General features: G+C 44.4%; 1 protein-coding gene across 5 annotated transcripts; it reads left to right on the forward strand.

The window, feature by feature from the left end:
* On the forward strand, positions 1-27,318 carry mecom (MDS1 and EVI1 complex locus). 5 transcript variants are annotated; one of them, XM_083985781.1, is made up of 17 exons: positions 1-502; positions 2,080-2,214; positions 9,260-9,362; positions 9,562-9,675; positions 9,997-10,108; positions 10,249-10,396; positions 10,541-10,721; positions 13,891-15,283; positions 15,531-15,621; positions 16,989-17,015; positions 20,920-21,086; positions 21,286-21,363; positions 22,966-23,135; positions 24,098-24,242; positions 26,283-26,528; positions 26,646-26,832; positions 26,939-27,318. In XM_083985781.1, the coding sequence occupies exons 3-17, from the start codon at positions 9,314-9,316 to the stop codon at positions 27,071-27,073; spliced, it is 3,243 nt and encodes a 1,080-aa protein (XP_083841907.1). In that variant the 5' UTR covers positions 1-502; positions 2,080-2,214; positions 9,260-9,313; the 3' UTR covers positions 27,074-27,318. The 5 variants fall into 5 exon arrangements, with proteins under 5 accessions (XP_083841907.1, XP_083841909.1, XP_083841910.1 ...); XM_083985783.1 differs by having other exon boundaries at positions 10,541-10,697; XM_083985784.1 differs by having other exon boundaries at positions 10,541-10,697; positions 15,534-15,621.

Genomic DNA, 27,318 nt, shown 5'->3' on the forward strand with positions numbered 1-27,318 from the left:
AGGAGCGGACGAGCCACAGCGAAGCGCTCACACACTGAAAAGTTAGGAAGCAAGTTGATGCACCAGAGGGGGATTTAGTGGCGATCCGCGATGTCTGTAGCAGGACAGTGAGAGAGAGAGGAGACCTCCCGAAGTCAGCGGCGTGTCTCCGAGACAACGATAGTGAGAGAGGATTTACTTTCCCCCCGCACCGCGCGGTGTCTGACGGACAGTGAAGGAGTCGACTCGTCCCGCGGGTTGGAGACGCGGAGAGACACCGACACCGAGAAAACAGCAGCACACTGGTGCTTTTTTTTTTTGTTTTTTGTTGTTTTTACTGTGCCAACAATCTGGACGAGGCGCCACAGTAAAGACAATTCGTAGTTTTATTTTCCATCTGACTGTCGAGATTTGATCGCTTTTTTTTGTTTGTTTAAAGCGGAGTTTTCATCACTTTTTAACAGCGCAGTTATTATCCCAGGAGGCTTTAAGTGTCGCTCGCCGCTGCAGGAGAGTTTGAACGGTAAGAGGAAGCAGCCTGTGAACAAAAAGAAAACATTTGTTTTAATAAGCGAATTGAATTGAAAGCAAAAAAAAGCAACAAAAAACTAATAGTCATTGTTCCTTCTTTGTAAACTAACTTTGGCGATTAAAAGACTTTTTTTTATTATTATTTTTGCAGGCTGAATGGGTAGATCTAGTGTTGGTCTAGACAAAGGGCTTTCTGCAACCTAAATATTTATTCAGTGGCAGGTTATACAAAGGCAGAAAGACAGATTTGTGACCCTGGGAGAGATTCCGTTTTGCATCCCAGCTATCGGCTTCGTCTTCATAATTCTTATCACTCGCGGTTTCCTGCAATTGATTTGTTTCCTCGGGATAAAGTTTACAACTGTTGTATAATAAATAGTGACACTAAAACAACGCCATGCCGTTGAGAGAAATGCAGTGTAAATATTTTGTAAACGATGCAAGTCCACTGATGTCATGGTTTGCATCTTAATTCACCTCATTGTTTTGTTTTTTTTGTTTTTTTTTAATTTTATTTATTGTTCTGTAGCCTACATGTTTAAAATGTGTTTGTGTTGTGAATGAGAGAACAACAACCGTCTTCTTTTATCGCTATCAGTATTATTATTTATTATGTAGATTGTTTTTTTTTAATGAATTAAGTAAATCATTTTCAATATTTTTTATCCCACCTTTTAGGAGCAGGTGACATCGGTCATCTGAGGTTTTAGTGTTTTGTTCGTTAAAATGACATTTTCAGAAACGAATTCAAACGACAACTGCTGTGACTCTAAACACACACTCAGTGGCAATATATATTTTTATTTTGATACAGTAAAATAATACGAAATTGATCAGATTGAAAGACAAATGAAATAAGTTTCCAATTGTTGCATTACATAATTTTAAAGTCTTGTTTTAATTTCCCTCTAATCCTGTCAACTAATAAATTCATATTCTGGGGATCTGCACAGTTTGAAGTTGGGACTGATTTATTATTCTCACTTAGAAACATGAAAAACATGAATATTATTTCCATTTTTATTCCACAGTGTAAATTACACAATTTTCGGAGAGATTATTAAAAAAAAAAAAAAAGAATTCACAGACAGACTTATATAATACATTTAATTTATTTATTTAAACATTTATTAGTATTTTGTGGTTTCTTACGTTACAGGAATTCCCCCAATAAATGACTGATGATTACAATTGCAAAAAATATATTTTTTATTATGTTATCAAACATACACAATTATTTCCACATTACAAAGGATTTTTTTTGATGATCAACATTGCCTTTTATTGTCCTCTGTCCAATTTGTGTGTGTGCATGCATGGGTGTGTGAGTGTATGTGTGTGCAACTGTGCATACGTGTGTGTGTGTGTGTGTGTGTGTGTGTGTGCGTGTGTGTGTGTGCATGTGTGTGAGCCACAGACCAACTCCTAACATTTGAGTCTTATTTCTCTGTGGGAGGTATGTGGTTAGTCAGTGTTTGGACACAGTAACCTGGACTGATACTGATCAAAGTCTGATCCCCCCACCCCCACCCCCCCCCTCTCTCTCTCTCTCTCTCTCTCTCTCTGCAGATCTTGGACGGGTCAGGCCATGTAAAATTCTGCGTGGATGCCAGCAAGCCAGATATCGGGAGCTGGCTGAAGCACATCCAGTTTGCCCCTGCGGCCAAACAGCATAACCTGACAGCGTGCCAGATAGATGATCAGGTACGTGGAGACACTCACAGCCTGCCTGGCAGAACAACCTCAGAAATATATATATATATATATACACAAGTATGATCTGAAAAAGAAAGAAAGAGAGAGTGAAAAAACATGTGGATGACTTGATTTTGAACTCCCAAATGGTGATGTGTCCTCTTCTGGATCTCGCTGTCTGGCAGGATGAATCAAGTGCAACTGAGAGTCATACAGATCTTTGAACCTCTGCTCTGCTTCTTCTTTTTTCTTTCTTTTTTTTTTCTTTAACACAGCTCTGATGCCAGAAGGCTTCCCTGTATTTTCCGATAGTTGTCCTGTCTGCATGCTGTTGTGTTAAAAGGTGTTATTGTGATCTAAGTCAGATAGTCCCATGAGCGGTTGGCCCACCCTGCCTTCACTTCACACACACACACACACACTCAGCTCTCCCCTACGCCGCACCGCAGAGACTCCTTGCTATCTGTGTGTGTTTTCTTTCTGTAATTGTGCGCTGGCTTCTGCCGTGCAAGGACCACAGGGCAGGATCAGAGGCGGCCCGCCGAGATGATAGTTCCACACACTTCCCCAGTCAAGCTTGCGATATAAAGTCTTAGATATGCCAGGAATGTCACAGTCCTTTTGCTTCTCACCTGGCTGTGCAGAGAGGTGCGTGCTGTACACATGTGGGCCTGTTCACCTCAGTAATCCCACAGCCTGGCGCTCCTCCTACACAGAAACATCCAGTGGGGTAAAGAGGCTAAACTTTATTTGACACGTGTGTGGAGCATACCAAAGCCTGACCCGAATGAAAAACATAATCTAGCCTGCGTGTTTGTCATCACTTCTCACCGGTGGTCTTTGTTGAGTGTCACCCGTTGAAATGTCAGCAAAAAAAAAGTTCATGTCAGTAGAGTATTAAATAACAGCAGCGGCCATGCAAACTGTAATTAGATATGGACCTTTTCATACTGATAAATGATGCTTTTGGTTTTATTGGCTAATAAATAGTTTTGAAAACTTTTAGCCATCAGTCAGTAAACCTCCTGCTCTTCATCCATTCCATACATCTTTTTTCTTCTCACCCTCATGTGCTCTGGATAAAGAAGTTAAGAGAGCATATATGCCCGGCACTCTTTTCATCCAGAGAATGGGGGGAAAGAAGGAAAGGAGAAGCTTCCTAGAAGTACTTAGACGCTCTCCTTTGGAAGAGACAGAGAGACAAACAGGCAGAGAGAGCTTTCCTGAGCTGCCCTCTCCTCGAGGTGTGACTCGCTGTCAACACTGTGGTTCTGCTCGGGTGGCTGTGTAAGGCTCCGACAGGTCACGGACATGGCTATGATGAGGTGATTGTTAAGTATTACACACTGTCACAACACAGCACAATGTGGCGTCTTTAAGCCTTCCGGCCAACATTGGTGTTTTTGAAAACAGGCTGTAGTGTCTCACAATGGCTGTCTGTATGTGTAAAATGAATAGACTAAGTGGGGTGGTCTTGTAAACCCGCTGTCAGTTTTTTTGTGTGTGTGTGTGTGTGTGTGTGTGTGTGTGTGTGTGTGTGTGTGTGTGTGTGTGTGTGTGTGTGTGTGTGTGTGTGTGTGTGTGTGTGTGTGTGTGTGCGTGTGCGCTTATGAGGCCTTTTTGTCTGTTTATGTGCACTGACCTGTGTGTGAAGTGTTTCCTTGTGTTTCTCGAGTGTGCACACACACCTGTATCTGTCTGCGGTTCTACAGTACATACAGTGGATGTATGTGTGAATATCAGTTGTGCGTACATGTGTGTGTGTGTGTGTGTGTGTGTGTGTGTGTGTGTGTGTGTGTGTGTGTGTGTGTGTGTGTGCACGCTGCAGGACTGTGAATTGTTCATTGCGGTTCAGATGACTCCCCATGCTCCTCATTCCGAGCTGGAAATGTTTAAACACACAGTACCTGATTCCAACAGGTTTTTACTGCCACAGAGAAGTGCTGAGTCTAAACCCAGCCTGAAACCACATATTACACTCTCACCGCACTACGTGTACCATCACCAGATTTCCACACAAAGCCTGACCGAGCAACCCATGGCTTCCATATTACATGTTCTGCTAAATCTTCTCCTCAGAATCCAATCTAAATCTTCTCGCACCACGCCATCACTACAGACCGTTTGTTGTTGTGATTTATTTTAAGACGGTGTCATACAACGACTGCAATTTCCAGGTGTGTCGGTCGTTATTTAGTCCTGGTTCTTTTCAAGCATCAGTTTAGTCCTGCCAGTGTGAGAGTAAAACTGGCCTCCATCCTCTTATTTCTGACCCAGTTCTGTTTATCATAAAACTTTATGACCAATCTCAGGAGGGCGAAGGAGAGAGAGGGAGGAATGAATGAGTGAGGAGGGAGAGAAAAAAAACAGCCTGTTTTGTCTTACTGTAGGAACTGCTGGGGAAAGCACTTCTCCTTTTCTTCTCTGTTTCTCCCTCCTTGTTCAGTGTTTTGTCAGATCGTCTACACTGAGTAGAGTGTATAGAATTATTGAAAGTTATAGATTATATTGAAATGCCAGCATTAAATGCAAATAAAGTATTTTTGCCAGGGTAGACTTTACTTTCCTGCTCTTACTGTTTTATTGCTTTAAATATTTGACACTGCAGAGGAGAGCAACAGGAAAGACTGGAGAGGAAGGAGATGGCAGGTGTCGCAGTTTGTGAGTCACACTAAAAATCTGTAGTGAATTCATCGTGCTATAACTCATAGGATTTGGCCCTTAACATATTATGAAAACAGCTCTCTGAGGAGAATGGATTATTATACATGTTTGGTTATTTTTATTTTAATTAAAAAGTTATATAATTTATATAAATAAAGTATTCACAGATGATAAATAATGACAAAGCTAAGTTTCGGATAAGCTTATTTGTAATTGTTAAATCTTTTTGCTGTAGCCTGCAGCCCGCTTTTGGTGTTTAATGTTAGCCTTTGACCGTCCATGCCACAGTGCTAAAGCTCTCCTGATAGTCTCATTTGTTTGTAGATGCAATGAGCAACGCAGCCTGAGCATTACTTGCATAGATCCGTCCATGATCAGCATGTTTTGTCGTTAAGATAATTAGGGCAATTAGCACTCAAAAACCCTCCACTGTGCTCCTCACTCTACTGATTCAGTTGAAAGGGAAATGGATTAAAAGTGTAATTAACATCATCCAACGAGGCCCTGAAGAGCCTTTCATAAGACAGTGCAGAGGGATATGAGCGTTAATCTCATTCGCTCTATTGATTCTCACTCAGTATTGAGTGGAATGAAGTGGCTGAGGGGCATGTTAGCAAAACACTGACAGTCATTCACTGTGTAAATACAGAATCATGAAGTGAATACGTAATCATGAAGCTATTGTAGCTCGCTGAGAAACCAATTTAGAGCTGATTCAGTTTTGAAACAGTTCTCAGTAAAAAGAGTTTAGATTTTAAAATGTAATGATTGCACTGAAAAAAAAAACCCAGAAAGCCTCAGATCTTTCTTATATTTTCACTTTCAATGCCTTTTACATCTGAAAACATGCAACCTACCGTTACTTTGCAATAATCACAAACCCAAAAAGCCGTTCTGTATATGCAGTGCTTACACCTGACATCGCCGGTACGTCCTTTATGAGGTACCAGAGTGTTTGTGCTGCTTCATAAGGTCACTTTCCCACAGCTGACTCAATCTAACACGAACAGAACCGTGTTGGCTTCCTTACATGTTCATCCAATTTGCTGGAAGCAGCTGCACATTGTGTGCTCATACTCTTTATTGCTATCTAAGTCACGAAACGCTTTTGTTCAGAAGCCAAGTGATGGTGACTGCCAAACATACTGTACATGTTGCATGACCCTGATAAATGCAGGGAGGTTACAACACATGTGGACACACACCGTTGCTCTTACGCCACCGGTGAGCAAGCACAAGTAAACAAAGCAGTGGGAATCAATCTGTAACTTGATGATACTCTTGTCATTTCTTTGATTAGAAATGGATACGTATTTTGGGGAGTTTTGGATGAGTATCTTTTGAAATGTATTGTTGTATCCGATGCATTTTTGAATAAGTGCAGTTTCCCTAGTCGTGGGTCGGAGGCCTCGCTCTTTTCCATAGTTTTTACATATTAAAGTGGCTTGAAATTTGAATTTCACCCAGACTGAGAGTTCATTGTGGCGGAACAGCGTCGCTGAATGGCATACCTGTCGAATGAGCTCTGTGTGAGCGAGGAGTCGGCCAACAGGGTGTGACCAGGGGAAAATGTGACCGTGTTTACTCTGCTAATGACTAATGGTGTCAAGGTAACAAAGTAGTACGATTATAGCCCCTGATCCTTTCGTGGTTATAACCTTTGACACTGAAAGTAAGTGAGAGAGAAAAGGAGATAAGTAGTAGTAACTCAAAACATGAACACTCATCGAGGGGAGAAATAAGATTTCTGTTGTTGCTGTTTTGCAGTACGAGAGAGAAATGGCCTTGATGCTGTGGGGGCTGCGTTTCACAGTGTGAACTCAAGACACCCTTGTTATCTTATCTACACAATAACCTGTTATTTTAAGCCACTGTGTGTATGTGTGTGTGCATTAGTGTGTCAATTACATGCTAAGGATGACCTCTAGGATCAAACAGTGCGAGTCCCGGCCTGTTTATCTGTGTGTGTGTGTGTGTGTGTGTGTGTGTGTGTGTGTGTGTGTGTGTGTGTGTGTGTGTGTGTGTGTGTGTGTGTGTGTGTGTGTGTGTGTGTGTGTGTGTGTGTGTGTGTGTGTGTGTGTGTGTGTGTGTGTGTGTGTGTTTTTGCTGTTTATCTGTGGTAACCCTCAGGGAAGGGATGGTGCATTTGGGGGAATTTCCCTCATATTCGTAATCACCCTCCTGTGCCCGCTCAGGTGCTTACGCTGCCCTAAAATGCATCTTCTTGTGCAGGGAGTGCAGAAAACAGAGCTACAAAAGTTTATTGATCACTAAAAGAGTGGGGTCAAAGGTCAGGCTCCGAGCCAAAAGGGTTGCTGCTGATGCTGTCAAATAAGTCTTTGGTCCTCCTCACTGCACGTCTCTTAATGATCTCCCGTTGTTTTTTTATTTCCAAAACATACAAAAATTACAGAGTTATAGTTGCATTTTACATCGAACTTGTGTCCTTGTATTTATGAACAAAGTGGTTTTGACAACGTCCATTAATTTTTATGTTCCGAGGCCTCAGCCTACGTCCTAGTAGCTTTCCAGAGAGCCTCCCTCCTCGGTCTGGGTGTCAGTGTCTCGGAGCAGAGTCCCTGCAGACTCACATGTTCGTTAGAACTGCTGTCTGACTGTTTCTAAATCACAATATTTTTGTGGCCTTACAGAGGTGACACATACAGGAAAGAGAGCGTCTTGTTTGTATATGTCTGCATCCATGCTTTCTGAGGGCCTATGAAGGTTCGCTCGTGTGTGTCTGTGGTGTAGACAGAGGTTAGAGTAGGGGTCCGTCAGAGGATTAAAGCTCCTGTTGAGACTCTCACAGCTCAGTTCCCTTTATTCTTTCTTGGAAACAATGCAGATGCAGCGCTGCTGTTGATGACCAGCGCTGCACTTCTCTTCAGCCAGACAATGAAACAGCAAAAAGCTGGCAGACTTGTCAGTATGGATGAAAACAGGGACGTATTTTGGATCGAATGTGCTGTAATGTGTCTCCGCTGGTCTGGATAAGTGTAATGACTCTGATTTAATCCTGTAGTGAGTCCGAATTACAGTGCCTCCCACCATCCCACTGACCTTCTTGGCGGCTTACATAGCTTTAATGCCTGAACTTAAATCATACTTCCATTGCTACCACAAAACTGCATCAGTTACTTGCTCAGCGCAAGTTCTCTGCCTTGGCCAGACCAGTTCCCTTTACCCCAGTTACTCTAAGTCTCTAAACTTCCTGTGCTTCAGTGAATCACAAAAAAAGATCAGTAGTGTCATATTTAGTATTATGTCATTTGCCAGGAGCTAGAACAATGACATGACCAATTATAGAATAATGGACCGAATACATCATGATCTTTATTGTGACCAAGATATTTATCATAAACCTCCGTGGAGCCGAAGTGGCTCGAGTGGTTCTCGCAGCGCCGGCCAGGAATTCAATCCACCAGTTGTGTATACCTGTGACCCATGCCTTCCCAGAAGCCCCCTCCCGCTTTCCTATTGCATTTCTAATAAATTCCCCCATCATCATTGTCGCGTCGACGCAGCGGAGGAAGGTAATATGTTAAACCTCCAAAGCATGCCAAAAATAACGCCATGTCTGATTGTTTCGCAGAGAAAGGCCATTGTGTGTCCATGGGAAGCACCACAGTCCCAGGGTCTTTTAGCTGATTCTTTAAAAACGACTGACCCCCCCCCCCCCCAAATACACACATGTTTAGCAACAACATACTCTCATAATCTATATGTGTTGTGGATTAAATTAAGTTAAATTGTGGCTTTTTAGGTACAAAAATGCTGACTTTTTCAGGGAGCTGAGTTGTATTGAATGAGCACCCAGATGTGGTGTTAGTTCTTAATTGATCTCACTGTTGATTTCATCCATCACTTAAAAATTCAATTAACAGAATGCATTTTTTTAACAGCTTGCTTGTTTTTGCAGTTCATCACACATACACTGTGTTTGCTCTCCACACATTTATTGGCTGCTTCCTCTCAGCTATGAGCGTTACTGCAGAGACCGGTCTGCATACAGTATGTGTGTGTGGACAGCATTTATGAGACAGTGTATTTATTCTACAGGATGGTTGTTTCCACGAAGATGGATGTCTTACATGATGATTAATTACAAGTTAATGAGTGTGTGTATTTCCATGTGTATGTCTGCTCTGTGCGGCGCAAGTTTAACAACCATGTACACAATTTTGTAGCCGATCTGCGTGCGTGTGTGCGCGCACTCATATGACGTACGAAGAACTACCCCAAGTGACCTCAGCTGGTTTAGTTCTGGTTCAGTCAAAAGAATGTCTTTACATGGCAAATTCAGATTTGAACACTGTTTGACCTTTATAATTAAACTGTGATATAAAAACAGACTCTATAATCCCTCTTCATGTGTGTGTGTGATTTTCAGATCTTCTACAAAGTCACCAGAGAGATTTTTCCCGGTGAGGAGCTGCTACTTTTCATGAAGGCTGAAGAGTATTCATGTGACACCATGGCTCCGGATATTCATGGTTCGCAACCCACCCCCACCCAAACACACACACACACACAAACACACACACACACACACACACACACACACACACACACACACACACACACACACACACACATACACACACACACAAACAAACACATATTTCTGCCCTTTATCAAAATGTGAGCCACAAATACAGTAGACCTCACTGTTTTCTCCCTCTCACCCTGCAGAGGAGAGGCAGTACCGTTGTGAGGATTGTGACCAGCACTTTGAGTCCCGCAACCAGCTGCTGGACCACCAGAAGCAGCCATGTGGGATGCCTCCCTCCTCTTTCCTTAACCCAGGTTTGACTTTTATTTGTAAATTAGTAGGTGATTTTCATGCCACGGTGGGTAGTGAACAGTAGTGAGGAGAAGGACATGCATAGCTAGAATGGGAGAGCATGACACCAATGATGTAAGCCCCTGAAAATGTGTTCACAATAATTCAGTGACAAGAAGCTGAAAGTAGCCTGTGAATACTTTCAGCCTGCCAGTGTAGAGGTAGAACTTACAGTATATATAAAAGAATACATAAGATAAACGCTGCAACCACAGCGTTTGATATTTTATTATCGGACACATTTAAACAGTCTTCTTCTCTTGCTTTGTTTTCTGTGTTTCTAGGAGGGGACAGTGACCTGAAGGCCCAAGAACCTCAAGACTTGCGACCCCTCCATATGTCCCACGGTCTACATGAGTGTAAGGAGTGTGACCAGGTCTTCCCTGACATCCAAACGTAAGTGTACACCTGGCAGACTCGGCCACATAGAAACATGCAGGGAGCTACTGCTGCTACTGACAGACACATCATATTTATACATTTGTCCATGACCAGATAAATTCTCATTGTTGTTGTATTATCTGTGCTTCCTGCAGTCTGGAGGCCCACGTACTGTCTCACTCTGAGGAGAGGGAATATAAGTGTGACCAGTGCCCCAAGGCCTTCAACTGGAAATCAAACCTGATCCGACATCAGATGTCACATGACAGTGGCAAGCATTACGAATGTGAAAACTGCTCAAAGGTAAAGTGATGCCTTTTGAAGGGGCTATTTAATCAACACACATCTTTTTTGTTGTTGTGTTTTTTTAATTGCAGATGTTTATTCTGTATGTTTGAAGAAGCAGATACTAACTCCCTCTTGTATCTGTGCGGTTCCTTCCCCCAGCAGGTGTTCACAGACCCCAGTAACCTGCAGAGGCACATCCGCTCACAGCACGTCGGGGCGCGGGCCCACGCATGCTCCGACTGCGGCAAGACGTTCGCTACGTCTTCAGGCCTTAAGCAGCATAAGCACATCCACAGCAGTGTCAAGCCCTTCATGTGTAAGTCACTAAGACCCTACCTATGTAAGTCTCCTCAGTACGTTATAATAATAATAACAAAAATGACAATAATAATGATAATATGCTTGTGACTTGCCTTCAGTAGAACGACTGTTATGTTTTTGCAGAAATACATTTTTATCCTTCCTCAGCTAATCCTCAAGAGTCAGCCATGCAATGTTCTACAGGAATTACACAGGGGATTACACTGTACTGTATAGTAGCTGTGTTAAGAGTGACAGCACCATTTCTTTTAAAACAAGAATCATCCAGTTATATCTGCATCAGCACTCTCACATAGTGCTGATAAGGTGATAGCAGCATTTAAATGAGCTTGTAATTTGACACGGTCCCACTTGGTCTAACCTCATCATTGCCTCTCACAGTGACCCAGCTTAACAGACGTTTTCTTTCTCACACACCCACACCCACACACACACACACACACACACACACACACACACACACACATTTCTGGTCTCTGCTCCTTTGTAAACGCTAACTCCTGCAAGACCCAAACACATTTTGACCTTTCACACTTTCACCACCTCACACCACAGATCCCATCTCCTTCCCCTAAAGCATTATGACCTTCACCCTCTGCCCCTTCTCTCTTTCCCTGACCCTGCACTCTAGCACACACACACACACGCAAGCTCACGGAAACCTGTCTACTCATGACATACACACCCTCCTCAAGCAAAGACACACATACACATATACATGTATATATATATATATATAGGTCGTGGTGACTGCATCTCCACTGGAGACCTCTGACTCCCTTCTCTTTCTCTTCTCTCCCTCCGCCACATCCACCATTCCTCACAAATAGCAACCACATGTACAACCCTCTTCCTTGTGCTCCCTCTGAATAGGAGTCCATTTGCTGTAATCAGCAGAAAATATGCAGGTTTAAAAACAACTAATGTGCTGTGTAAAAAAGACAGGCAGCCTTACAACATGACGGCCGCCTGCGAGAAACCATGTGTGTGTCCGAAAGCGTTTGTTTGTGCAAGTGCTCTTGAAGGCCATGAGTGTGTTTTGGACAGTATTGTACTCGTATGCGCATGTGATTGTGTTTGTATGTTAGTGCACGCAATATGTCTAGGTGGTGTGTGTGTGTATGTCTTAGTTTCTCCATGCAGCACTCAGGCAGACTGGGTTATTAATTCAGACACAGAGCGAGCCACTACTCAGCCACTGCTCTACTCTCAGGAATGTGTTTATAATATTTTGTTTCAGTTTATTAAGAGCTGACGAATACACGCGTGTAGTGAATCAGGTCTCACACTCAGTGTGTCATGCGTGTGTGTTGTTAGTCTGTAAATGTCACAACTACATGATTTATGGTGTCGAGCTCTTTCTTGTAGTTTCCGCAGGCCATGTGGCTATACTTGTAAAAACACACATGCAAAAAGAGAGCAATGCAAGCTGCTACACCCCGTCACACTCCGAGTGGACAGATTTAATAATTGCTTATATTCTATCAACAATATTTAATTCTTTGTGTTGATAATGCAAGTTTGACTGGGAGCTCAGCTAGATTCATCAGTTGAAAAATATCCCTATACAATATCCAGATTTCTTCATCTGTGTTGCAAGACAGATGCACAACTTCCAGAGAAGAAACATCACGTGCAAAATCAAAGGAACAAGGCTATTTTTTTTAACGTTTTTTTTCCCAGATGTTTTCAAAATGTTTTCAACTACCGTTCTGCAGAAATTGTGTCCACCAAAGCCAAGCCACAAATACTCTTTATTTCAACACAGTTTTCTGGGTCTATTCATTAAAATTGACTTTTTTTTTATATAAGATTACATTCACCCTTGGCTCAAACATTCCCATTTGTCTTTCCTCTGGGTGTTTATTTAAATCTCTTTCCACAATACTTTTTTTCCTACTCTTCCTCTCCATCTACTTAAATTGCCTCTTGTGCACCTTGAGGTTGGAAGGCATCCAAAGTATGCAGAAGTGTAATCACAGTGTGAGCCTAACCACTTCCTTATCCTCGTTTTGAAGATCTAATAAGAATGTGAGCAAAATCAATCATTCAGAGCTGCTTCTAACGGCTCTCTGAAATTGTCCGTTGATGTCTGAAGTCATCTGTGGTGTAGCTCATCTGCATAGTATCATATAGTGTGGAGGAGGGTGAGCAACAAGGGGAGGGAGGGGGCATATTCCCTTATTCATAAACTGCATTCTCAACTTTTATTAGAATAGCGAGAGAAAAGAGCATGGGAAAACAATAAGTACTTGGCTGCCACCCTCCTTTGTAAAGTTTCAACAAGTCATCCTTTAGTAGTAGATAATGTTGACAGATTAATAATGGCGACAGATAATGTCCCGACGGCGAGGTTTTGTTTAGCGGCCCGGGTGTTGTCACTGTACGTCTCCCAGGGTCAGACGGAGTAACAGACAGGCTTACTGGGGTTGACTGTGGGAAGGTCACTTAGCGCAGGATGACAGGGACCCAGCTATAGGGACCAGGTGAAGGGGGCTGAGGGGGTGATGGGGGAGAGGGGCCCGGAGCGAGGGGGGAAGAGGGAAGAGGGGCAGTAGAGGACGTGAGACCTGTCCCTGGGAACCGGACTCCAGGATAGGATTCATTCAACTCCGCTTCCTTCACAAACTTAAAATAGAGCCATTGTACTGCATACGGCTGAGAATGTGTGTGTGTGTGTGTGTGTGTGTGTGTGTGTGTGTGTATCAGTATGTCTGCATGCCTGTGTGTCTGTGTGTGTGATTCAGTTTCTCTGTGTTATGTGAATATTTTGCAAGTGTTCCTGCATGTCTATGTGTGTGTCTGTGTGTGATTGTTTATGGACTCCCTGGGAGCGTCCCTGGGAGGACAATGGGGCCTGGAGATGCCTGGGAATTTAGTTTTGATGTGCAGGTGATGAGTGGCAGCAACTGACTCACACCATCAACCAAATAGATTCACTCACAATGCCAGGATCTGGACACACCTCTCCTCCTTATTTTGCTGGAAAACTATTGTCAGAGTATTGATGGGAACACAAGCGTATCATTCATGCTGCATTTCCTCCTGCCATAGCTTCAGCCAGCTTGAAGCATGTTAACAAGGGATTGTCATATCATGTGATGTTATTTTCTGTGTGTCTACTGTATGTGTATGTGAGCGTGTGTTGCGTACTGATGGGCTCTGTATCTGTCTCCATGTTCCTGCAGGCGAGGTATGCCACAAGTCCTACACCCAGTTCTCTAACCTGTGTCGCCACAAACGCATGCACGCTGACTGCCGCACACAGATCAAGTGTAAGGACTGTGGGCAGATGTTCAGCACCACGTCCTCCCTCAACAAGCATCGGCGCTTCTGCGAAGGAAAGAACCATTTCACAGCAGGGGGTTTGTTTGCCCAGGGTATGCCACTCCCTGGAGGCCCCGGCTTGGACAAATCGGCCCTGGCCATGGGCCACGGCAGCGCTGGACTGGCTGATTACTTTGGGGCCGGTCGCCACCACGGCGGGCTCACCTTCCCTGCTGCCCCAGCATTTCCCTTCAGCTTCCCTGGCCTCTTCCCCTCTGGACTCTACCACCGGCCACAGCTCATTCCCGCCACTACCTCGCCCATCAGACAACCGTCCCACGGACCCGTTACCGGGCACGGCGCAGAGCTGAGTAAGAGCCCGCTGCTGCCGCCGAGCCCCGGCTCTCAGGAGTCCCGAGAGCTCCTCAAAGCTCTCAGTAAAGACGGCGGTTCACCTGGCGGTCAGATGCCAGGCTCAGAGCTTCACATCCAGAGCTCCTCATCCTCCGCGAAGCAGCGAATCAAGCAGAGCGACCAGTCCGAAAGCAGCGACCTGGATGATGTCAGCACGCCCAGCGGAAGCGATCTGGAAAGCACGTCGGGCTCAGAGCTGGAGAGCGACATGGACAGTGAGAGGGAGAGAGGGGCTCGAGAAAATGGCAAAGGCCCCAAGAGGAAGGCCAGTGAGGGAGGCCCCCAGAGCCCCGGCCTGACAGGCAGCAGTACTGCTAAAGACTTTCCAGGCCCTTCCCTCATCCCATCCTCGCTGGACGAGCACACGGCCGTAACAGGGGCTGTGAATGACTCTATTAAGGCCATTGCCTCCATTGCTGAGAAGTACTTTGGCTCCACAGGGCTGGCCGGCCTGCAGGACAAGAAAGTCGGGTCTCTGCCCTATCCCTCCATGTTCCCACTGCCTTTCTTCCCAGCTTTCTCTCCTCCAGTTTACCCTTTCCCAGACAGGGACCTTAGACCTCCAGGCCTAAAGGGCGAGCCGCAGTCTCCGGCAGATGACGGTAAAAAGGCCCAGGGAAAATCTTCAGCCGAGTCACCGTTTGACCTCACTACCAAGCGAAAGGAGGAAAAGTCAGCCCCATTCACTCCCTCCAAACCAGAGGCCTCCCACTCTGCCGGTCAGGATCAACCGCTAGACCTGAGCCTTGGCTCCAGGGGTCGTGGACGCAATCCAAGAGAGGAGGAGACAAAGAAGAGCCTGAACTATGAGGAAGAGAAGGGAGTGGTGGAGATTCCAAAAGCAGACACCTCCTTACAGCATGCCAGGCCCACCCCTTTCTTCATGGACCCCATCTACAGGTATTGTTATTCCCAGTAGCTTACAAGGCCATCATTCAGGTCACTACTGCAATTTTACATAATGTGTGAACAATTTCACATGAGACTTACACAGAGAGTGAAAGTTTTAATCCCTCAAAAACACTTCTGGTGTCATTTACTTTCATGTTGTATAAAATGTAATTGTTTGTAAAACTGAATATAAGTATAAATGTATCCCTATTTTCTGCTGTGTATGCGTTAAGAACTGATAGAAATCTACTATTAGCAGGGTTGAGAAGAGGAGAATGAGCGATCCGTTTGAGACTCTGAAAGACAAGTACATGCGGCCGGCTCCAGGCTTCCTCTTCCATCCACAGGTAGGTTCAGACTTACATCTGTGGGAATGGGGGCAACTTTTACCTATGCTTTGTTTTTATTTTATTTTCCAGTTGATTTCAGATGTCTATAATGACCCTGGATTGAATAGACAACGAGACAACAGTCCTAATTTGTACGGGTCGTTCTTCTTAGTCCTACCAATTTGAGTCCACAGTGGCTGTGATTCGATGATTGATCATCTCACCATGGCAACATCATCAAGTTCACTGTTAGCTTTCTGGAGCTACAGATGTAGCAGCAGCATTAAATCAGTCAAGCTATATCATGATTGTTTCTATGAGGAGTTGTGGAGGCTGACCAAACTGGATTAATGAGGATTAGTGTATGGCTCCAGCCTTATCCAAGCTACTGCCTGTTAAGACCGTTGTTGGCTATCTGAAACAGATGTGGCAGAAAGAAAAGGCACCCTGTGACACATCTTCCCATAACGTGTCTTTGATTACAATATAAAAAACGATACGCTCTTAAAGCCATGATTTCTGCCCCTGGGTTCTCTGTGCCAGTAATTCCAGTGTGGGACTCCATGTACATGTGCACACACCAGTGCATGTGTGTCTATGACATGTTGCATTGAAGTTCATTTGTTCAATCTTCCCCTGCGGGTGAGAATGGTCCGTCGGAAAGTGAAAACACCATTTTCTCAGGCATAGGCTTTTTTTCCCCTCTTTTCTGGCCGTTTCAGGTCTGGTTTTTACAGGCTGTTTCATTTGTCTGATTTATGTCCCCTGTCCAGACTGCTGCATGGGCCCAGGCTGCAGCAGCCACATGGCCGTCCAACACGCCTTAATGAGGTGTCCTATCAGTAGAAACACTAACAGAGTGCTTAGACCATCTTTATGACTTTATGATGTCTGGACACACAAATCATTCCCAGAAACACCAGACCTGGGTAGGGCTAAGCCAGACCAGGCAAGGGGCCCTTCCGTATACTTTTGAGGGGGTTTGTTTTCAGTCACCTGACTCACTATTGAGCAATATATCAAAAAAAGGAGGTTGCAGAGCTGAGGGGACTGGAACTTTTTTTCATCCTTTAGTGATTCAGCTTTTTATTTCCTGGCAGGAAATTTTACTGCTAAGCAATACTGGCTTAGATTACATACTGGAATTGTATTTGTAGCCTGCTATAATGGGCTTATTCAACACCAGGAAGCATTGGGAACTATTAGAGCCTCCTATAATTCCAGCGCCATAACTCTACAGATAAGTAGCTATTGCTCATTCAAAGTTAATCACAGCGAGACCCATCATCCGTTCGTACCCATATGTGACCAATCAAAAGCTGTTGATTCATGCGCAACTTCCTGGTTCTGACTGCTTTCTCTTTTCATTTTGTTCCGCCCCTCAGTTTCGTTTGCCAGATCAGAGAACTTGGGTAAGTTCCTCTTAAACCTACAGTACCGCCATGTGTCAGTATTTCCACCAAACAGACCCCATCCTCTAATTAATGCATGGGCTGCGTAACAGTTTACGACTGACATCACCCAGCGTTCGCATGGCTTTACCTAATCACCATCATGCACTGACTGGACTTGTGTCCGTTTCTGTGTTATTTGTAAGACATATATATCATCTGAATGTTTACTTCGAACATCACATCATAGTAAATTGTAGCGATTCATTTTGAGTATTTAAGTCTTGCTTTTTGGTTTGTTTACAAATTTACATCTTTACATCTCAACATACCCCCCCTCTGATTCACATGAAAGGTTTAAAGCGGGGATTTCCAGCCGCGCTACACCCTCTCTCCGTCCACCATCTCTGAATATATGTTTGCTTATTTCAAAAATGAAGTACAGCGCTTGCAAATGGGCACGGGGGAGATGAGTGGAAGGTGGGGTGGAGGGTGGTGTATAGGGGGGCTGCTTTACATCAGCACAAGGGTAACAGTCTCTTTGGGACACTGGCGAGCAGGGGGTTAGTGGGGGGGGGGGGGGTTAGTTCCTCCCTCCAAACATCTGGTTCCCGATTAAGATCAACAATTGAGAATGCATCTCGCTAATTAAGGCCCTCACAGCATCACTGACATCTGAAGATAGCCAATCAACTGCTGGTCCCAGAGCGACGCTACAGCAACAAGCAAGTTCACAGACGCTCACACACATTGCCCAGGGGGAAGGACAAGGGGGTTTCAGGAGGTGTGTGTGTGTGTGTGTGGTTGTGTGTGTGTGTGTGTGTCTGTCTGGGTTTTGGAGGGGGGTTGATATAAAACCTTTGAAAAATCACTTTAGAGCCAAATGTGGAGCCGTTTATCCTCCTGTCCTTTAAGTCGGACATTTCACACACATGGCATTGTCAGACAGTGGCCTAATGAACCTGACTCACCATCCATAAAAAACGCTGAATGGCTGAAGGTTTTTTTGAAGTGTAATCTGTGGCAGATTTATGGTTAGTAATTTCAATCATTATTGATGTATTTAATCCATTGGACTAGTTATGTGAACCGGTTCCTGCTCAACTGGTTCTAGAGGAACTCCCAAAACACTGTTGATTGTTTCTGGAACGTTTTAACAAAAAATGTGATGCTACATACAGTAAAGGAAGATTAAACAAAAAATGGAAAGGAGAAAAAATACTATATATATATATATATATATATAGGGTTATTAGGTTATTTATTTTGTTATGTACTAAATTCAATTCACTCCTTTTTAAGAAAAACACATTAACCAATGTCCCAGTGCATCATAGAGACTATTTTGATATACAACCAGACAAATACCATTATTTTAGAACTTATATTTTTAATTTAAAGGATTCAGAGGCAATGGCTGAGCAGAGGTGTGAGATTAAACTCTTAATAGAGTGGAGCAGCATGAGTGGGTTGAGGTGGGACCAGAATTCCCCAGTAGATGGAGCAGAGATGAAGTAGTCTCAGCTCTAAAAAGTGTCTTATCGGACAGGCTCGATACTGCTGACAGCTTTAGGGGCCCTAATGTTCCCGAGAGTTATGGGTTCTCATTGAGCAAGGCAGACAAACTGAGTATTCACTCAAGTGCCTGAAAAGAGCCCAATGAAATACACAGCGCACACTCAAAAGAAATATGAAAGCATTTCACCTCCCCTTCTTCCCCACAACCCCTTGCCCATCTTTCAATTCATTCCCCTCCTTCTTTCTTTCTCTCGCTCTGTTCTCTTCTCTTCGTTCTCTCTCTCTCTCTCTCTCTCTCTCTCTCTCTCTCTCCCTCGCCTTTGATTCATGGCGTGCAGCATTGGCATATTCATAATCAAACGGACCTGACACTCCACATCCTCCCTCAGTGGGAACGTCGACGGCTGCGGCAGGAACTTTACACTCGGCCGTCACTCCTAATCAGCCGCTCCCAACACCAGGTTCCACCACCATCCATCAGCCCTTCTCTCCCCAGACTCTTTTCCTTTTTCTTTCGCTCGCTCGTTCTTTCTTTCTTCCTTCTTTTTTTTTCTTCTTTCTTTCCCACTCGTCTCCCCTATCATCTAGTCCTTCATCATGCTTCTTCTCCGATTCTCTTCCTCTTCTTCTTTTCCCCCTCAGTCTGCTCCATCTTGGCGTGAAGCCTGAGAGTGACAGGGGGTGAAAGCAGGAGATGGGATGTCAGAGTCGGAGCAGGGCTCTGGTGGAGGACCCGAATCACCATTGATTTGTTGCCTTATTGAAATAAGAATAAGAAACAGGCTGAAAATTCAATACACGCAAAATAATGCAAATTTGTGTGGCCCCTTTAAAAACCGACGGAAAAAAAACTCTCAAGCGTGTGTGTGTGAGATGGGCTGACAGGGCCCTGCGGCCTACTGGGACCCCACCCCCCCACCCCCTCACCGCCTCACACCACCCCTCTCTCTCCTCCTCCCTCTAGTTCTCCCTTCACTCCCCCTCCAGCCCCCCGCTCCTCCCCCATCCCGCCCCTCTCAGCACAGCGATATCATTATTACCCGTGTCTGGCCCTTGATCAGTAATGTCAACATCTTTCATATTGACGAATGTGCTGTCTGCTCGCATTGTGCACAGAATGGTTTACAGCCCAGCAGTGGACATGAATCACTCCTCTGCCACACACACGCACACACACACACAAACACACACACACAACACATACACACAACACATACACATACACATACACATACACACACAGGGACATGGATCTGACACCACACAGATACACACACACTAAGCATGTACAATCACGCTCACATACAATGCCCATGTCCATAAGCACACACACACAGTCACATGTACACATGCATTACAAATGTATTCCTCTCTCTCTCTCACACACACACACACTTTCTCTTTCACATACATTGATGGTAATTAATCAACTACGGCCACCATGCAGCACATAGTTTCTCATACATATACACACACACGCACGCACAGACCGACTGACAAGTACACATATTTCCTCAGAGAGTATCTGATGAAAGCAAATGTTCATTAGTAGATTGGCTGCAGTCCTTAATCCTCTGTGTGTGTGCGTGTGTCACTGTGTGTGTTTATGGATCTACTCTACATGTGTATATGTGTGTTTGAACAAAAGCAGGAGTTGGATGAAATGCACATAAAAAGTTTCACACCTGCTTAAAGTTCAGAATCAGTATCACATGTGCTCTTCATACACATCTAACACGGATTTGACCTTGTCATGCATGAATCATTAATGAACGTCATAAAAAGAATTCACCCAATACCCAGTTTCACCTCATTTCACCTGCTGTGATGCCGGTAAACAAGGCTCATCAATCAAACCAGATATGAACAAATCTGCATCAAATGTATTAATTTATATCTTCAGTGAGAAGCAGAACTGTAAATCAGAGTCAAATCTATCTGTGATTAATGTGAAGATGTCCACAGCAAATGTGAAAATGTATGGTCACTGTAATTCTTTCAGTGTTTAGAACACGTGTCCCTACTGGTACATTGGACTAAATTATACATTTTTCCTTTTTCATTTTTACTGCTATCAGAAACTAAATCAAGAGTACAGTGAGAACCTGCTGCAGAACTGCACGGCTACAGTATCAAAGCTGTAACAAATAACCACTAGTTATTTTCAGCAAGTGCAGACTCACAGCTTAAGATAATATTATTTACTTTGGATTTTTTTTTTTTTTTTTTACAACAGGTGACACAATCATAATAAGTAATGCAGCTTTCAGAACTGAAGCAACTCCATTTCAGCATCACTTTTTTTTTTTGCTTTGCATGTTGGACTTAACTCTCTGTTAGATGAGGAGTCAGCATGTTGTTAACCACAGCACTAACCACTTCGCTTCTGTCACTTCTGTCTCCTCAGATGTCGGCCATCGAGAACATGGCAGAGAAGCTGGAGACGTTTGGCTCCTTGAAACCAGAGTCTGGAGACCTGCTGCGCTCTGTCCCTTCCATGTTTGATTTCAGAGCCCCTCCCTCTGCACTCCCAGAGACGCTGCTGCGCAAGGGCAAAGAACGCTACACATGCAGGTAACTTCAACTTTTTTTCTTTTTTAATCTTTAGCTATGAGCTATATTTTTTGAATGTTTTCATGTTACATTTTTTTAAACGAACTACCTAAGGAGTGTTTTTGTTTCTTATTTTGTACTACTGACAACAACTTTTACAGTTTTTTTTTTTAGATAGCTAAACCATAAAGTAAACCATACTTATTTTTTTCTGCTACAGATATTGTGGGAAAATCTTCCCACGCTCTGCCAACCTGACCCGCCACCTCAGGACTCACACAGGAGAGCAACCATATAGGTGAGAAGATTTCTACTAAGTCTGAGGAGCTACATTCACACACTCTGTCTCTTGGCTTGTGTCAATGAGCTATTGCAAAGGAGAAGATACACGTCAGCCAAGTATCATCCTCCTCTCTAGCCATTGTCAGCATCCCCTCATCTATCCTCTGTCTCCCAGGAATGCACACAATACAATACTGTATAGGCACATTATCGTTGAGTCAAGAATCCAATTTGCACAACAGAACATTGACTCCCCCGTGAAAAGCAGATTTTCTTTCCCCACAAATCTGGGTGAAAGCAGCAAACACACACTTTCAAGCAGCGTATTCTCAGGCAGACAGAAAGACAGAGAGGCCCGGCTCATTTGTTAACGGCACATGGATGTTTTCCCAGGGAACTCTTGTCTACAGTTAGAACAGAGTTTATGTATGTTTTCTTATGCCGTAAAAGCCTGGAATAATTATCCTACTGCTAAATAATTTGCCTGATGAAAAATGGTGTCCGTCGCCTGGGTGACAGGACAGGGGTGGGGTTGGGGGGGGTCTAAAGCTGAGCTGTTAAAAGAGCAGAGCAGAGGGGAAGGGAGGAAGTTTGGAGGAAAATTGGGGAGATGAGGAGCTCGGGCAGATGTCCAGACCCGGCAGCTGTGGTCATTTCTCTTGCGCGTTTGAGGCCAAGACTTGTAGTCATCTGCGAGTCCACTGGCTACTTGCCACACTGAGCGAGACTCTCTTGCCAACTTAAAAAGGTTATCACAGAATTAAGTTTCTCTTTTTTTCAGGAACCATAGTAATAATAATAATAATAGTAATAATAGCAATTTTATTTTGTGTTAGGGAAACTTTAGAAATCGTTAACAAAGCCTCCCTCTTCTCACATCAACACTGCGCAGTTGTCCAGGTGCTGCTGAGGTAGAAGTAACAATGCAGCAGCAGTTCAGTGCACATGTAAAAATTAATCTTACACGTTTACTACATTTGGATAATGAGCGAGCCCTGGCTAGCACCGCTCGCCTTTGTAGTTACTAAGGTAGAGGAATGTTGGCCCAAAGCTTGGAGGAGGCCTGCTGACCACAGGGGAGAGAGAAAGATAGACGCAGGCCTCGACTGCCCCAGCCTGATAGCCTGCACTCCACACGCTGGCATGCCATTAAAGATCACCGCTGTTTATTGTAATTTTTTTGTGGAGATAACCGGGGGGCTCCTGAGGGACAGCCAATCGAGCGAGGTAATTCCACCAGAAGAAAAGATGTAATCTTCTTGTATAATTTTGCATGAAGAAACTTGGCAAGAGGCTCTAATTTTGCAGGGTTAGAACCAAATCTGTTGCGTGCTTATTTTGTGAGAGAAGAATGCAATTTTATTGCGCTGGCTGGAGATAAGAGGCAGAGCTGTTTCACCTTAAACAAGCTCCTCCATCATGTCTGGGACTGTGGGACTGCTGGGACTGTCTGTATGTGTGTAGTACATTATGTATCTCATTATGTTTCCCACAGAACAAACCATTGGTCCCTGATTCATTATGCTGCACAGTTGTACTTATGACTAGCAGCATCTGTGTTTTCCTGTTTTTTTTTACATTTAATAGTTGCTCAAGTCAAATGTTCTTTTTTCTGCAGGTGTAAATACTGCGACCGCTCCTTCAGCATCTCCTCCAACCTGCAACGTCACATCCGCAACATCCACAACAAGGAAAAACCCTTCAAGTGCCACTTGTGCGACCGTTGCTTCGGCCAGCAGACCAACCTGGACCGCCACCTCAAGAAGCACGAGAATGGCAACCTGTCAGGTGAGGGGCCAAAAAAAGTCAACACATGTTTCTGCTTTGCAGATCGTGGAGATGTTAGTAGATAATAAAACCGCTCAAGTTCTCTTTTCCCATTTCAAGCTTTTTTTCCTCCCTCTGTATTTCATCAGAGAAAATGAGAGCTGGTTTGAATGATTTATAAATACTTGTGCTGATTAACAAAAATCATAATTTACTCAGGATTGGAAACTATTTTAGAGGCTGAAAAATGAAATAATATAAATCTGTCATCTGCCTCTGCAAGAGCACAAATATTTTTTGAATGAGCTGCTTTCATCAGCAGCTCAGCTCATGGGTTTGATAGGTTGCATCAGCCTGACTCTGAATCAGCAGAACGAGCAGTGACACCTGGCCGGCGGCCGACAGCAACAAACAACGAAGCCTTCAGCACATTCTGAGTGTGAACCGAGTCTCTGTAGATGACAGTGCACACACGGTATTTTGTGATAAAGACAACAGATTGGAAATGTTAAAGGAGCAAAGTCTTTTTTTCCACCCACAGTTAAAATAATAAAACCACAGCCTCTTAAACCTCACAGACACTTTGGCAGCTGTCATTACAAATGCATTTTGTGTGGCCAAACATTGTCAGATCCTTCATGACTTTATTTTAAATTGTAGTGGAGATCTGGAGGTCTCCAAAGATACCAAATAATTTATGGAGGATTCAGTGGAAATGTGTTTAACATGATACACAATCCAATTTTTCCCTGTGATGTAATGGCTCTACCATTACATCAGTAGGGAAAAATTGGATTTGAATATTTCGCTCATTTCAATAACACATTGTAACCAGCAGATACTGACAATGAAGAGAACGTGTTTGTGTTTAAAGGGACATTTAAAGAGGAGCAGACAAACACAGGTCATCGCAATAAAAAAAAAGAGTTGCCAGTGTTTTGAAATATCACAATCAAACCTTATTATTGTTTGTCTCTCTGCAGGCACTGCAATGTCATCTCCTCAGTCTGAACTGGACAGTAGCAGCGCCATATTGGACGACAAAGAAGACTCTTATTTCAACGAAATAAGAAATTTCATCAGCAACACCAGCCAGAACCAGACATCCCCAGATCCCTCTGAGGAAGGGTAAGCACACAATTATGTCCAGAGTCATTACTGGGTGGAATTTCTAAAATTTCTGAACAAATCTATATCTACAAAGTTTTAAAAAATATATAATAATTTGATCATAGATTGTCAAGCACCAGCCTATACACTTCCACAGCAGGTACAAATAAGAGCTAGGGCCTCCTAAAGAATCAGATCCAAGATATCTTTTATTTATCTGAAACTATCAGTACAACCTACATTACTTCATGCTGAACCTTTGCAGTAATTGACCATCGTTGGACTTCAAAAGCCCAGAACAAGCTGCTATCAGACCATTCTGGACTTGTATTTTCATACCACCCAGCCAGCCCTCACTAATAATCACATTATGCTCAGGGGTCTGCACTAGAGAGCAATCATCTGTGATGACATTTAAGATAATCGCAGGTTCTGGAAATGCGCAGGAGCTCTTTATATCAGTTGCAGTCTTGGCCACACGTATGAACAGATATCTGCGCGCATGCAACTCTGGCTGAGCATTATGCAAATAAATTCTTGGAGCTGCGATCAGGTCGGATAGCAGCTGAGAGGTCTGTTCAGGTCTGGGAGTTTGTTTTCACGTGCCTCACGTTGGTGTGATCACAGGGCAGATTGTAAGGCCAGATAGAGATCTCACAGACTGGCGTATGATTGTGCAGAGAGAGGCCTGTGAGAGCAGGGGCTGGGGCTGGGGCTGGGGCGGTGGAGCGTCAGAGGGACGTGGAGGGAGGCGGGAGTGGGGGAGTGGGGGGAGCGCCGCACATCTGGAACCAACATGTCTGCCTACAGGAAGAGGGTAGAGGGGGTGGGGTCAAAGGGTCGGCCCGTGTTTCCTTTCAAAGTGCTTCTCTCCTGACTACTTCTGATAGATACTTTATCCTCAGCAAATTACCACGTTTGAAAGCGTAATTAGCGAATCTGTTTTCTTAATCACAGAGCTCTCGCTGGCTCTCGCTCTAGTCCCTCTTCTCAGCCCTGTGAGCTCCACGCAGCAACAATACCACCTTGTCAGCGTCAAACTCTGTCCCAGCGGGACCTCTGTCGAAAGCACAAAATTATCAGCCGCTGATAAAGGAGAAAACATGATGTACATCCACGTATGTGCCAAAACATAATTTGCGATAATTCTCTCCTCGGGAGTCGCTGCACGCTCAAATGCATCCCTTTTAAAAATCCAGCGCAGGTATCCTGTTTATAAGCGTCCTGTAATTATGTGGTGATGTGCTTGATGTGTTTTTGTTTCCTATCTGTCTGCTTCTCCACGTCCAGTTCTCAGTCCTCATCTCTGAATCCTTTGTGTGAGAAATGGCATTTTTGGGAGCTGACGAAAGACGTCCCAGAGTGTAATTAGTGAATCAGTCTTAATGTGGTTCCAGATGATTTACCAAATGGTGGTTTCCTGTGGCGCTGAGACAGAGGGACAGATTAAGACTCAGGCAGTTTGGATAGCTGGCCCCCGTCTCCCTCCACAGGGATAGAGGAATGGGCCGGTTGGCAACGTTCTCATAACTCTCTCACCAAATGGGGCTGTCAGCTAAATATTTTGCCTATTAGATGAATACGAGATAGCAGAGAAAATAAACAAGGAGAGAGGCAGAGCACTCCAGTTAAGTACTGCAACGATCAAACCCAGTGCTGCTGTGCCCAGAGGGGCCCCCGAGCCTCGATGACAAACGGGATTCCGGCTCTGCTCTATCCCAGCTGCCGTGCCCTGCTTCAGATCCACCTCGCTCTGGTGTTTATTCCACGCACTCCTTTGTTTTTGTTTATGCTGCGAAAGAATTCACTTTTAAGAAACAAAAAACTAAAGACGAAAGCCAGCGCCAGTCATATTTACTAAACCGCCGTATAGTTTTCACTCCAGCGCCTCATTCCTGATGTTACTAATTTAAGAAGCACAAGATTTCAATTCTCAGTTTTTTCATCACTCTCCCTTTTCCTAAACATAAACACAGTGTGTATTTATAGTGTGCATTTCACAAGATAGATGGGACTATCATTTACTCTCTAAAAAATGTTCATGTTCATGGCCTGCAGGTTAAATGGCAGTCAGTTTGAAGAAGAGAAGCCGCTGATGGCCAGCCACGGCTCACACGACCTGGAAGACGAGGAAGCGGAGGAGCTCGGTGCTGATGAAGAAGAAGGTGAAGAGCCCAGCAACACCTCTGGGAACCAGGAAGGCGAGGTGCTGCCAAGCAACCTCAGTGATGACATCATACAAGACGAGATGGACTTCACCGGGCCAAATGACTTGAACCTCAACTGCAAAACTTCTCCTCGGGGGTGAGTTTGTTGGAGAGGCTCAGAACCAAAACACAGTTTTATACTGCGCTAAAGCTGATAATCCTGTTTAAATTGTGTTGAAAATGTCTTATTTGAAATGTTCTGCTTGACATCCAGGTATAAGGACGAGGAGGAGCAGAGCGGCTACTCAGCCCTGGATCATATTCGTCACTTTTCGGACATGCGCAAGCTGGAGGAGAGTGAACTGAGCGATGGAGACGGAGACGAGGATGACGGATCATTCGGCTCCCCCTCCTTGACCGAGGCAGTCAAACAGCCGCTCTTTAGGAAATCTAAGTCTCAGGTAACAGAAGCACTGACACTTGGTATACACTTTTATTGACCTAATTACTTGCATTGACACATGGTAGTTAAATGTATCTCACCCTCTCCCTCTCTCTCACTCTCAGGCGTACGCCATGATGCTGTCTCTGGCGGAGAAGGACTCTCTCCACCCGGCCACCCACACCCCGGCCACCATGTGGCACAGTCTGGCACGGGCCGCAGCTGAATCCAGCGCCATCCAGTCCCTCAGCCATGTATGATGACACCCCCTCTGCGCTTTCCCTCTCACTTCTCAACCCCCCCGCCCGCCCGCCCCCCCAATTACTTCCCTCCCTCGATCCTGACCAGTGGCACTGGGAGCCCGTTACAGGGGGCTATCTGCCGGGGGCCCCTGACCGTCCACAGAGTGACTGCTGAGCAGAACCACAGCCCATCTGACTGCTGAGCGGAGCGCCTTACACACAAAGCAGGGTTACTGTCCATGCAGAACCAAGCCCAGCCCCAG

This window comes from Trachurus trachurus (genome assembly GCF_905171665.1).
Source record: "Trachurus trachurus genome assembly, chromosome: 13".
Lineage (NCBI taxonomy): Eukaryota > Metazoa > Chordata > Actinopteri > Carangiformes > Carangidae > Trachurus > Trachurus trachurus.